Genomic DNA, 12,738 nt, shown 5'->3' with positions numbered 1-12,738 from the left:
CGTATTCTTAATAAGAACAGGAGTTCTCTTCATACAAGAAGTTTCAGGCGTATACACTTCTCCGTTTTTAGATACAGATGAACTAAAAATGGCTTTACGGGCCCGAAAAGTTTCCGGGGCTTTCTAGAAATGGGCCCCTGGCCCCTTCCCCGACCCCAAGGCTCTGATTTTTTCCATTTTCCTTTCTAGATAAATAAACAGGAAACGGTTACCATTCGTTTTTGATAAAGAATCAAAAACACGTGGCAGATAAAGGAACATTATTTAATTAATAAATTTGTATCAATAAATCCGCGTACATCGAGCGCAGAGTCTCTCCGGTGAACCGGCTGGTGAACAACTGAACGTAACGCAGTCGCTGTCACGGACACAACTGTCACATGCTCCACACAGTTTCACCGTCACGTGTTGTTGACCGGCATTGAACGCCTGGCTGAATTTGGGTTATCTCAGATGTCTCGTCATATTCGTGGACTTCGAGCTTTGCTCTTTCATTCGGAGCAGGTTTTCACAAGTTTTTCGTCCTTGTTTTGTTTGTTTGCGTAGAAGAGCTCAACGATGATTAAAATTCCTTCACCTGGCGGATACGACAAGCTTGTATACACAGATCTTGCCGAGGATCAGTACACAGAAAGTGCTAACATCAAACTAGAGAACATCAAAGAGGAAGACTTAGTTGTTGTCAAAACATACGCTTGTGGTGTAAACTATGCCGACGTCTGCACTCGCTGGGGTCTGTACGAGTCAGCTAAGAAATTAGTTGGTTGGCCGATCACACCTGGCTTTGAATTCAGTGGCGAAATCGAAAGCAAAGGAGAAAATGTGACGAACTTTAAGATCGGCCAAAAAGTCTTCGGTGTGTCTATCTTTGGAGCTTACTCAAAACGCATCAGAATGCCAAAACATCAGGTGTTTCCGTTGCCAGAAAATTTCGATACGCACGAGGCAGCTGGATTTTTGACTGTAGCTCTGACCGCTTGGTACGGAATGTTTGAACTTGCCAGACCCCGAGCTGATAGCTGGATACTTGTACACTCTGCTGCAGGGGGAGTGGGAAGTATGCTGGTGCAGCTTGCGAAGATCCATGGTTGTAACGTGGTGGGTGTAGTGGGAGCTAGTCATAAAGTGGATCTTGTCAAGCAAATAGGTAAGGCTTACATTTTGTCGATCTAGTGAAATAAAAATCAAATGCACTGTGAAGGATTTTTTAGAAATAAAATTTGTCTTGACCCTCTACGCGCCAAGATGTAGCCAGAGGCAAGGTCTACCAATAATTAATTTATGGATCTCACGTCTGGCTACTGCTTGGTTCAATGACAGCAATAATCTGAATTAGACGAATTAGACTGAATTAGACCAGCTAGTCTGACTGAATTGTTCAGAGGTAATGGCTGACAAAAGGTTTTTCACTTTCAAAAAAATCAAATGCTTAAACACAGAAAGTCATTAGCAAACAAACTGAAACAGAAAGAGGCTTGCATCGCTTTGATGATTCCATTGTTTGGAGAAACAAAAGGTTATCTTTAGTTACTGCTTCAACAAAAGATTCATTATAAAGATCGAAAGCTGCTGGGTGAATTTTTTGCATCGATGATGATTGATTCAGAAGTAATTTGTTTGGAGAAACAAAATGTTTTCTTGTGTATCTGCTTTGTAGCTGTTATCAATCACATACAACCTGCAAAGCAAAATGGATTAAGAAAAAAAGTTGAGTACACGTGGACATAAATTTTCTCTGCCTCTGTGCTGTTAAGTAACAGGAGGGTGTCACAAGGTGTTTTAGAAGACAATTGAAATATTCTTGCTGATTTGATACAACAGAGGACAGGAGGCAACTTCCCGTCTAGTCTTTCTACTCTGTAGGTCACAATAATTGCGCATGATAACTGCCTTGCTACATGTACATAAGAACTATAAAGGAAACTGCTGCAGTAGAGTTTTCTGCATACATTACTTCTTGAAATCAGGGGAAAATAAGTGAAAAAGAATTACAACAGCATGTATTTCTCTTTCTATTCATTTGAAAGTCACAGTAAAAAAATCAGCTAATTTTTCAAGAGAAAGAAAGACATGAAAAAAAACTTAAGTTTACGCTTTGGTTTGCTATCATCAGGTTGCCACCACGTCATCGACAAATCCATGGAAGATCTATGGAAAGCTGCCGAGTCACATTCTCCTGGTGGTTACCAAGTTGTGTTTGATGCTAACGGAGTTGACACTCTGCAAGAGAGCTATGATCACCTTGCGCCAGGGGGCAGGCTAGTTGTTTATGGTATGTGTTTGATTCATGGTAGACCATTTCATTTCTTAAGGTCTTAAATGGATAAGGCAGTGGACTCTGTTTAAAGCCTTGCAGCACATTACATAATAGCTCATAGATGAAAAAGAGGGTCAACCCTAATGGCATTCTTATATTCATTATTACCTTAGACAGAAACTTTAATCAACGTTAACCTTCTCCCTATGACCAAAAAGCCCTTCTCACTAATTTAGAAATAGCTATGTTTTGGAAATTTATGATGGTGTATGTCTGTTGGCCCTGCCTTTGTACACAGGCCTTCCTCAGTAGGAAGCCCCATCCAGGTTTCCCAGATTCAGTTAACTGTTGTTAACCTCATAGTTGAATGAATAAATGTACAATAATATTGATATCTGCTTTGTGTGGTTCTGTGCCAATCATGCTGGCCAACACATCAAAGCAATCTTACTCCGTTGGTGGCGGGTGGAGACTGATAGTGCAAGAAAGGGGGGAAGGGGAGACCCAATTAAGAAAACACCAGAAGCAATGTGTTCGTTGGATTTATGTCCATTTAGTTCTTTTTAAATTAATTTAATATGCAACTGCATCATTACCAGTCCCTATTTATTTATTTGTAAAATTAAATAAATAGTTTTCCTATATCTTAGGTTTTCATACTATGCTTCCAAGATCCAGCGACACTAGTAATGGTGTGATCAGCTGGTGGCAATGGATAAAAATTGGATGGAACTACAAGAACACTCCTCAGTTCAATCCTCTAAAGGTAGCACACAGTAATATTGTGCACTTATTTGCAAAAATGTAGTAAGAGATTACACATTATAAGATCTTTTCTTAAAGAATTTTTTCACCTAGCATTTTGGGTAGGTGTTGGGAGCTTATTTTCAGGGGGGAGCGACATCCTTAGAGTCCCTCAGACCCTGATTGATTGATTGATTGATTGATTGATTGATTGATTGAATGATTGATTGATTGATTGAATGATTGATTGATTGATTGATCAATCGGTTGATTGATTGACGTTTCTCTCTTTAGATGACGACTGAAAATAAAAGCGTCATGGCATTCAACCTGAGCTTTCTCTTCAATCGCCGAGACATTTTGGAAGAAAGTATGGCACAGCTGCTCTACTGGGTGAAACGTGGCCTGCTCAAGGTTGGCAAAGTCACACCATATCCATTCAAAGAAGTCAGCAAAGCACACAGTGATTTAGAATCTGGACAAACAGTGGGCAAGTTGGTACTCACAATGGACTATTAAGATGAAGAAAGGAACTACCCTTGTACAGAACTATGAGATGTAAATTAGATTTAAATTAAGTAGCATGCACCGTCTTTAAGATTTGATTTTAGTGAATTGAAAACTCTTAGTTGAGTAGCTACTTAGAGAAGCTTGTTTTATCACGTTGAAGCTTATGGCCATTGTATATATTGGAATATTTCACTCAGCAGAAACAAGTTATGAGTGTTGGAAACCTTAGCTTCCTATGTAACCTCTTACGCAGAGTCCCCACTGTAGGCTAAAGAGACCTTCCATAAGGTAGCATCTTATTGGCTAACTGTCAAAAGAAACTCTCATACCTAGGACTCCAAACACAAACTGGCAATCGGTTGGGGCAGCCTGACAGACTGCTGGGGGTAACTCTGCGATGGACTAGCACCCCACCCAGGGGGAGGGGGGCTAACAATACTATTAGCCGTGGAGGACGGGGGCTAACAATACTATTAGCCGTCTCAAACCTTGAAAACCGGTGTTAAAGGTGATCCTGTGGTGTGGGCCTTGTACCAAATGCAATCGTAATCGCAAATGCAATCTCAGGGTATCGAAAATTTTACCATTTTGCTGCACTTGACTTATAGTTTTCAGCAGAATACAGAAAAAACACTGCCTTTGCAGTCAGGCTTCTCCCTTTTTTACGTGTTTAGAACGAAGAAGCTACGCGACTGCGTGACTGTGAGTCAGGAAACGAAAAATCCAGGTATCTCCGTGACTAACTGCTGTTTGCTAGAGTTATATGCGTAGCTGAGTACTCGTTGTTTCATATCTGCTTAGCTACCTAGCCGCTATTCCAAGAAATGCTTTTGAAATGACTGGTTAAGCCCGCAATGCAAGGGAGTTTGTTTCACGTGAAAACACTGTGCCCGCCATCTAAATCTAGGAACTTGCATTCCTTTTGTAAGCTCGTGCTTCACACGTGTGACATCGCGAAGGTTTGTTCTTGTTTTGCGCTTACGTTTGCATTTGAGTTTGCGTCGCTCCTGTAGAGTGACTGTCTCGTACTCAGGCACGCCTTTTTCTACGCAAAGGGCAACGAACTTTTCCTCCAAATTTTATCTCCAGTTAGCCTTCCTTTGATTATTCGAGGCCTTTACGCATGAGGTAGGCGAGATAGTCAATTGAGGACGCTTCTTTAAAACCCCAAGAAAAACGGAGTGACATCCACAACAAATTTGAGATTTCAAAGAGAAGATAATTAAAAGAACAAAGACGGATTCTTAGCAGGGCCAGACGCGAGGATGGGCTCAAAGCCAAGATAACTTGTATATAGAAGTTTATACAATAAATTTAGAAGAACAAACTTGCTAACCAAGGGAGTTCGAACAGTGAACATGTGAATTCGTGTTTTTGTGAGTATTGGGAACTTTCTCTTTTCCTTGAAAAACTGTTTTGTCAATGCAAAACGTTGTCTTGATTGAGAGAAAATTTGTGTACTCTTCTTGCGATCACTTCTTGATACAGTATACCCTACTTGGGAGCTTCGATTTCAATATGCAATAAAAGAAGTGTATTACCTACAGAGGTCAGTTTATCTCCCCTTCGCGTATCGTTTTATCTACTTTGTACGACTTGAGACTTAATCCTCCAAGTTGGATCAGTGTAACTCCTGTCTAAACCGACTCCCCTTTCAGCTGCGTTTCCTGTGGAACCCTCTCGCTCACGCTCGCGAAACTAGCTACAGAACTAATTATAAGAATCTGTATCCAGTCGCAGTCACGGATCTGACAAATAATCCTGCACAGATCTGTTGCGTTTTGTCCTGTAAATTGTAACAGCGATGACCCTGGTTCTAGGACAGTCTTATCTGAATCACGAACAGCAGTCTTTATAATTTTGGCGCGTTTTCTCTTCCACTCCTGAATTTTAAAGTTCTGTTTCAGCATTTAAAAGGGTGACGTTTTTTATTAATAGTTAAAATACACACTCGGCAATAAGGTGTGTAACTTTAAACGATTATAAACATGCTACGGAATGCGTCCGTCCGTCATTCGACCGTCACATTTCGCCAAGTTTGACCATCACGAGTTTTTGTCCGTCTCGGGTTTTTGTGACTGTCCTTGTGGACCTATGGCTGAATTTAAGTTATCTATGGACTTCGAACTTTGCTCTATCATTCGGAGCGGGTTTTTACTCGCCTTTTATCCTTTTCTTGAGTTTTATCGTTGTCTCGAGAGGTACAAGGATGATTAAAATCCCTTCACCTGGCGGATATAACAAGCTTGTATACACAGAACTTCTGGAGGATCAGTACACAGAAAGTGCTAACATCAAACTAGAGAACATCAAAGAGGAAGACTTAGTTGTTGTCAAAACATACGCCTGTGGTGTAAACCATGCCGACGTTTGCACTCGTTGGGGCTTGTACAAGTCAGCGAAGAATTTCGCAGGCTGGCCGATCACACCTGGCTTTGAATTCAGTGGTGAAATCGAAAGTAAAGGCGAAAATGTGACGAACTTTAAGATCGGCCAAAAGGTTTTCGGTGTTTCTGTATTTGGAGCTTACTCAAAACGCATCAGAGTGCCAAAACATCAGATATTTCCGCTACCGAGAAATTTCGATACGAACGAGGCAGCTGGATTTTTGACTGTAGCTTTGACCGCTTGGTACGGAATGTTTGAACTTGCCAGACCCCGAGCTGGTAGCTGGATACTTGTGCACTCTGCCGCAGGGGGAGTGGGAAGTATGCTGGTGCAGCTTGCAAAGATCAATAGCTGTAATGTGGTGGGTGTGGTGGGTGCAAGTCACAAAGTGGACCTTGTCAAGCAGTTAGGTAAGTTTTAAATGTTATCGAAGCAGTTAAGAGTGGATGAAGAGTAACTTGAAGCTAGTTAATCCGCCATATAGGCGTTAAGGCAATTCCTCTCAGGTTATTTTTAGACATGGTAAAGTGGTCTAAACACAACTTGATAGGGATTATCATGGGAATAAAGCCAATGGGGGATTATATCTCTTAACCTTGCCTGATATAATTTCTCTTTGTTTATTCTCATGGGAAAAAGGGTCAACATGTGCTCAATTCTAATATACTAGTATTCTCGATCATAACACCCGTCACTAGACTAACAGACTCAAAGAATACAGTGGAACCCCGCTTATGCGATCACCAACGGGCCACGAAAATTTGGCGGTATTAGCACTACTCCTGACTGGTCTTAATTAAATTGAGTGACGTACAGATATTCACAATTGCACCTCTAAACAACTGCCCTTCAATAGGCATCCAGAATGCAGATATAATGTCAAAAAATTGAAACTTCAATCAGTTCATTCAATATTGACATTGAAAAGATGAACATAACTGGTTCGAGTGGCCGTACAAACGGGGTAAAATTATTCAGTGACGTACACAGGTTGGGATTTTAGAATGTGGCCGTTTGCCGTACACGTACTGACGGGGTGGTCGCATTGACGGGGTTTTCTTACAAGGAAATGTATGGGCGTTTTTCTGTGTCAAAAAAGTTGCTGTAATGACTAGGCAAGGGTAAAGTCTGCATACGAGTCAAGTGGCTTATCAGGCCGGAGCTTATCCCAGTTTCAGTAGCACGAAGCGACCAGGAGTATTTCTACTCCCCCCTGGATGGGATGCTAGTCCATCGCAGGGTTACCCCCAACATTAAATTCGCCGGTACCCATTTGTACACCTGGGTGGAGAAAGGCACTGTGAGAGTAAAGTGCCTTGCCCAAGAACACAACACAATGTCCCCCGCCAGGCCTCGAACCCTGACCGCTCGCTCAGGGGTCGAGCGTACTAACCATGAGGCCACCCGTAATAACAAGGAGACCGTATAAACCAGGCGACAGTAAGGCAGGGTTCCACTGCAGTTTAGAGTGCAATGACAAACCAACCCTACACATTAATATACATCATGCAGCTGTCAAATAACTGGGCAACACTGACATATTACAATGATAGGTATTATTTGGATTGGTTTTTCATTATTAGGTTGTGACCACGTCATCGACAAATCCAAGGACGATCTATGGACTATTGCTAAGGCACTTTCTCCTAAAGGCTACGAAGTTGTGTTCGATGCTAATGGAATTGAAACTCTGCAAAAGAGCTACGATCATTTGGCGCCCGGAGGCAGACTGATTATTTATGGTATGTGACTGTGAAATTTAAGCTGGATCATTAAAACTTTAGGAAAGGAGTGATGGCGGGGAGGACGGTCGCTTAACGGTCAGTACGCTGTATGATCTCTGGACTCTGGATCAAGCAATTTGGGAGGGCCTCCCAGGAGTTTTAGGGGAATAAGGGAACTTGATTATTTATTTCAAAGGAACAGGGGAAATTTTTGAGATCCCGGCATTCGAGGGAACCAGGGAACTTCTACAATTAAAGGGAAATTTGACAAAAAAATAGGGAACAATGGAATTTATTAATGTGGAAGAAGGGAGACAAAGTAAAATTTTCAAGGGACCAAGGGAACATGCACCCCCCCCCCTCCCCCGTGGGGCTCTCGTCTGGATTCATAGGAGAGCTAACAAGGGAGAGATAACCAGTTAACCCACTCATCATCCTTGCATTTACAGAGTCATCATTATCTTATGATAAAAACTGCAATCAACTTACACCCTTCTTCCTATGCTCGGAAGAAAGTCTCCTTACTTAACTAGCTAACGGTGCTGTCTTTAACGCTAGTTTTGGGAGTTGAATGGTACGTCACAGAAATCTCACCCAGATGGTAAATTGTGTGGCGGAGGGCTGATAAGAGGGATCTGGAGGACAGGGGGACAGGCACTTAAGAGAAAACGGAGAGGGAAGTCTGTGGAAGGTGGAAGATCTAAGAAAGGACGTCATGTGAAGCAGATGATTTCAATTTTTATAAGGAATATTTCTTTATGTCTGTTAGGTTTTCACACCATGCTTCCAAAGTCCAGTGGAAATTGTGCTGGTAACATCAGTTGTTGGAAATGGATGCAAATCGGATGGAACTGCAAGTTTGCTCCTCAGTTTGATCCTCTAAAGGTATCGTGACTAATGAAAGACTACGTACGGTCTTGACATGGATGGTCTTTTGCATCTACGGTTTGGATTGGCGGGGCAGTGTGTAAGCGGGAGAACTGACTGATCTGACTCACTCACTCACTGGCAGACTGACTGACCGACCGACTGACCGACCGACTGACTGACTGACTGACTAATTGATTGATTGATTGATTGATTGATTGGGTGATTGGGTGATTGTGTGATTGATTTTTCTTTCTTTAGATGGCAAATGACAGTAAAAGCGTCATGGCATTCAATCTAAGCTTCCTCTTTGATCGCCGAGATGTTTTGGAAGAAGGCATGCCACAACTTCTATCCTGGGTGAGGCGGGGTTTCCTTACGGTTGGCAAGGTAACGCCATATCCACTCAAAGAAGTCAGCAAAGCACACAGTGATTTAGAATCTGGACAAACAGTGGGCAAGCTGGTACTCACTATGGACGAGTAAGATGAAGAAAGGACGCTATCCCTATAGAAAGATCTAAGAAGCATACTTTAAGATTTCATTCGATGAATGATCTTTTAGTTTATTAGAGCTACACAAAGATTATAACCATCATATATTATCAAATACTATGTATATGTTGAGATATTGCCATTAACAAAGACATCTAATGAGTCTTGGAAACCTTAGCTCCCAATGCAGATGTCCTTTGGGCTCATCCAACGAGAGTCTGCATTTCGATAGGAGACTATCGAAACGTTTCAAGAAGTGAGATCTCAATGGATAACATAAATAAATCTCATACACCTAGGAGTAAATTCATGGCGAGGCAGACGTCAGTGCAAATTCAAGTTGCCTTCTGCGCTTCTGCGCAGACGTTTCTGGTGACGAGCCAAAATTGAACGTCTGAGTAGAAGGCTAAAATACAATCTTAGGGAATGGTACGTGCATAGAGGACTACGCAACTTGGCTGGGCCGTGGCTTTGTCACGTGGCTACGAGGTTTACGAAGCTCCGAGACAACGAGGCTAAGCGGCTTCGCGGCTGCGGCGTTACGTGGGGTACATAGTGATGTGGCTACGTGTCTGCGTGGTCGCGTCGCTACGCGCGCGACTATGCTGCTATTTGAATGTGTTTCCGCGTAATTTTTCTGTATACACAAGTCGTCTATGCATTTGCTCTGTTTTATTTTACACAGATAATACTATTAAACTTCACCCCCATTGACGGGCGTTAAATAACGTGACGTAAAATAACGTGTAACCCGTTTTATAGAGAAATATCGCAGCTGAGTAGTCGGGTCAGTATTCTGCAGTGAAGCTGCAGAATACCCAGGTAGCTGCTTCGCGCGTCAACATTGCAAACGCAGGTATCCTGTCCACCGTGTCTACCTAACACCGTTTGATTGCAACACTCACAGACCTTCAGGAAGTTGAAAATTGGCTTGCCGAGGGAAATTTCAGTAATACCCCCCACAACGAAACATACGAATGCCACTTCCTGACACTGGAAGAATTTCACTTCTGTTTTAAATTCTGATCGTACCCTGTTTTGAAAAGTCTTTATGTCTGTATGTGCTCTAATTGTACTGTTTTAGTTACAGATCAACAAGTGGACATTTTCGAGACTGAAAGCAACGTCGATTTATATCGACAATCTTTGTCCAAGAATTATATCCAATAAAATCATCTGTCTACAGAGCTACCTTTTCCTCGTGCCAATGCCGCGCCGGCTAAGAGGGACAGGTGGCTCTGGGCACAAGAATGCCGCTTAAAAAACTGTTGAGTTCAAGGTGCGCAAGACGTTTTTATTTACTGTTTTTTTGAGCACTTTTTTTTTTAGGAAATCACCACTTGAAGCTGTTTTGGCAGCTTCGGTTCTATTTTAGAAGAAAAAACGGGTTATTTCCTGTAGAGATTTTAATTAAAAAAGCATAATGCATAAGAACAATACAAGCCTACATTTGGGTCTTGCAAATAGCACTGTATTTTTTAATATTTTTTTACTTCAAACTGCTTTTAGCGAGTAATATTGGTTTAGGTACTACATACAAATCTATAAAAAAAGAGAAGGTCAATTTTCTTTCCTTTGCAGGACACGTTAGTAACTATATATTATGATCTCATTAAAACTATACTCTATAGTACATCATATAGCAGTAATTTTAATCGCTGTTGCTATTGATACAGCAAAAATAATTACAGTAATTTTGCTCGGTTTTTCATTCTACAGCAACAACAGCAACAGTAAAAAAAATACAATAAACTGGCAACTTTAACAAACGTAATATTTTTTAATTGCGCATATTTTAAAAAACAAAAACTCCTTGCAGTTCTTTGTTCTGAAGTTTTCTTTTTCGATGAGAACGAGCTTCAAAAAATATGTGAAAATTACATTCTTTATTCCTTGCAAACTTCGTATCATTTTCGAACCGTTTCCAGAAATCAGGCATCAACACGAAAATAATTTCTTTTTTCGACAGCTCGAAAATTTCTAGCAACGCATCAGCTTTAAGCTCTCTGAGCGTGTTATGTTTAGAGAGCTCTTTGCCCGTTAAAATCGTCAGAATCTTTGTTTGTCTGCTGTTCTGTTGTCCTGTCTGGTTGGAAATGCTCTTGTTGTCACTGTTGTGTACAAGCACCAGGAACTGAAGAACACAATCACTTACTTTATCGTCAATATGGCGATTTCCGATTTCGTGTTTCCATTAATACAGTCAATGGGCCTCTCCCTGGAATCGCAGAAGTAATCTTCTGCAAGCTGAAAAACTTTCTTCAGCATGGAAAGCCTTGTCAGTGGATCGCTGTAGATCGTTTGTGGCAGTGGTGTTGCCGATGAAAGTTCATCTTATCTCGTCAAGATTTAGCGCCTTCGCCATCACTTCTACTTAGATCATAGCCATGGTAGCGAATTGTTTGGGTTTGTACGCGAGTGACTTAGTGAAATACAATGAAAACATTTTCTGTGAAGAAACTTTGAACACTGCTTTATATTCAAACGAAACATATCAAAGAGTACGTACAGTCCTAATTCAAATTGTACCTTAAGTTGACATGACCACTTTATATCAGTTGTGTCGTAGCAGCGGTTCTAAGAAAAGGCAAAGCTTTTCGATCTAGCGCAATTCTACAGAACAGTCAAAGGAAACAGCGAGCGATTAAAATGGCCCTTTGTATTATGACGGCCCTTTCCATTTGTACCATTCCATTGCTTTTGGCATTTCAAGTTGTTGGAATACAACCTTGTTATTGTTCCGTGTCCGTTTTGGTTCACTGTTTATGCTATGCACTTCTCATCCTCAGTAATTAACCCGATCATTTGTTTAACATTCGTTCAAAGCTACCCATCGTGGCTTGAAAAGTGTTTTCACTTGATCTAAGAGTGTAAAACCATTGAGTACAAACAAAATGAACACTTCTGAACAAGGAGAAATAACTCTTTAAGAGATAACAATAATATCGGGATGGGAGAGAATCTCGCATTTAGCCGCGAGACCAGAAGAAAATCAGAGAACCTTGCGCAACTGGACTGGAATATGTTAACTAACCGAAAAAAGAAGTGTGGAGTAAATGTTGGTTATATTTTTTTCTGAAAGTAAATAGCTCGAGCTCAGCCATCTCAGCTTGCAGAACAGGTTCAAAGTTTTACCGAAAGGACTTATTGGTCCCTAAGTAGAGTTTTCGGCTTTAATTAGTTGCAATTTGTATTCCTTGACTTCATTTCTCGTTGCAAAATTCAATACACTGTCCGGCGGAAAGGTGACCGAAAAAATTGAGCGCACATTTTCAGATTAAACTAGATTCCAGGCCCTCTCTACTCTTCACGGACGGAAGGGACTGAGACCTTTTTGGCGTGTATTTGTCCACAAATATACTAACTATTCAGTACAATCTAATCTCCTTTTAGTTAGTAGTCAAACTTTGGAAAAGAAACAGTGAATAAAGGTAACTGAAGATGTATGAAGGTGCAAGAAGGCAAATAAAAGTGGATGAATGTATATGAAGTAAAGGTGTTTGCATTTGGCCTCATCAACCATTATCTCATAAAAATCTCGAGCTCGTAATCTAATTGTGAAAAAGACGCACAATTCATTGGAAACTATAGAGCGCGTACGTTCCAGATGTTGGGTTGTTAGTTCAACCACCACCCCTACCCAGGTGGAAATATTTTTGTTTCTTGAGGCCAAGAAAAACTGCTCGAGCGTCCACAGGCAGTTTTTCCAGACCACAAGGGTACATTATTTTCTTAGAGAAATGGAAAATCATCT

At 41.2% G+C, this 12,738-nt stretch overlaps 2 protein-coding genes across 2 annotated transcripts; both read left to right on the top strand.

The window, feature by feature from the left end:
* Window positions 1–298: 298 nt before the first annotated feature.
* On the top strand, window positions 299–5,151 carry LOC145492996 (NADPH-dependent quinone oxidoreductase VAT1-like). The gene is made up of 4 exons (XM_081472399.1): window positions 299–1,147; window positions 2,114–2,272; window positions 2,908–3,023; window positions 3,296–5,151. Exons 1-4 carry the CDS (start codon window positions 559–561, stop codon window positions 3,518–3,520), a joined length of 1,089 nt encoding a protein of 362 aa, XP_081328525.1. The 5' UTR covers window positions 299–558; the 3' UTR covers window positions 3,521–5,151.
* Window positions 5,152–5,544: 393 nt separating this feature from the next.
* Window positions 5,545–10,836, top strand: LOC145492997 (NADPH-dependent quinone oxidoreductase VAT1-like). The gene is made up of 4 exons (XM_081472400.1): window positions 5,545–6,309; window positions 7,483–7,641; window positions 8,393–8,508; window positions 8,752–10,836. Exons 1-4 carry the CDS (start codon window positions 5,721–5,723, stop codon window positions 8,974–8,976), a joined length of 1,089 nt encoding a protein of 362 aa, XP_081328526.1. The 5' UTR covers window positions 5,545–5,720; the 3' UTR covers window positions 8,977–10,836.
* The last annotated feature ends 1,902 nt before the right edge of the window (window positions 10,837–12,738 follow it).

The sequence above is a fragment of the Orbicella franksi genome, chromosome 7 (assembly GCF_964199315.1).
Source record: "Orbicella franksi chromosome 7, jaOrbFran1.1, whole genome shotgun sequence".
In the NCBI taxonomy this organism is placed as follows: Eukaryota; Metazoa; Cnidaria; class Anthozoa; order Scleractinia; family Merulinidae; genus Orbicella; species Orbicella franksi.
The sequence above is the reverse complement of the archived record's forward strand: the minus strand, read 5'-3'. Positions and strand labels throughout refer to the sequence as shown.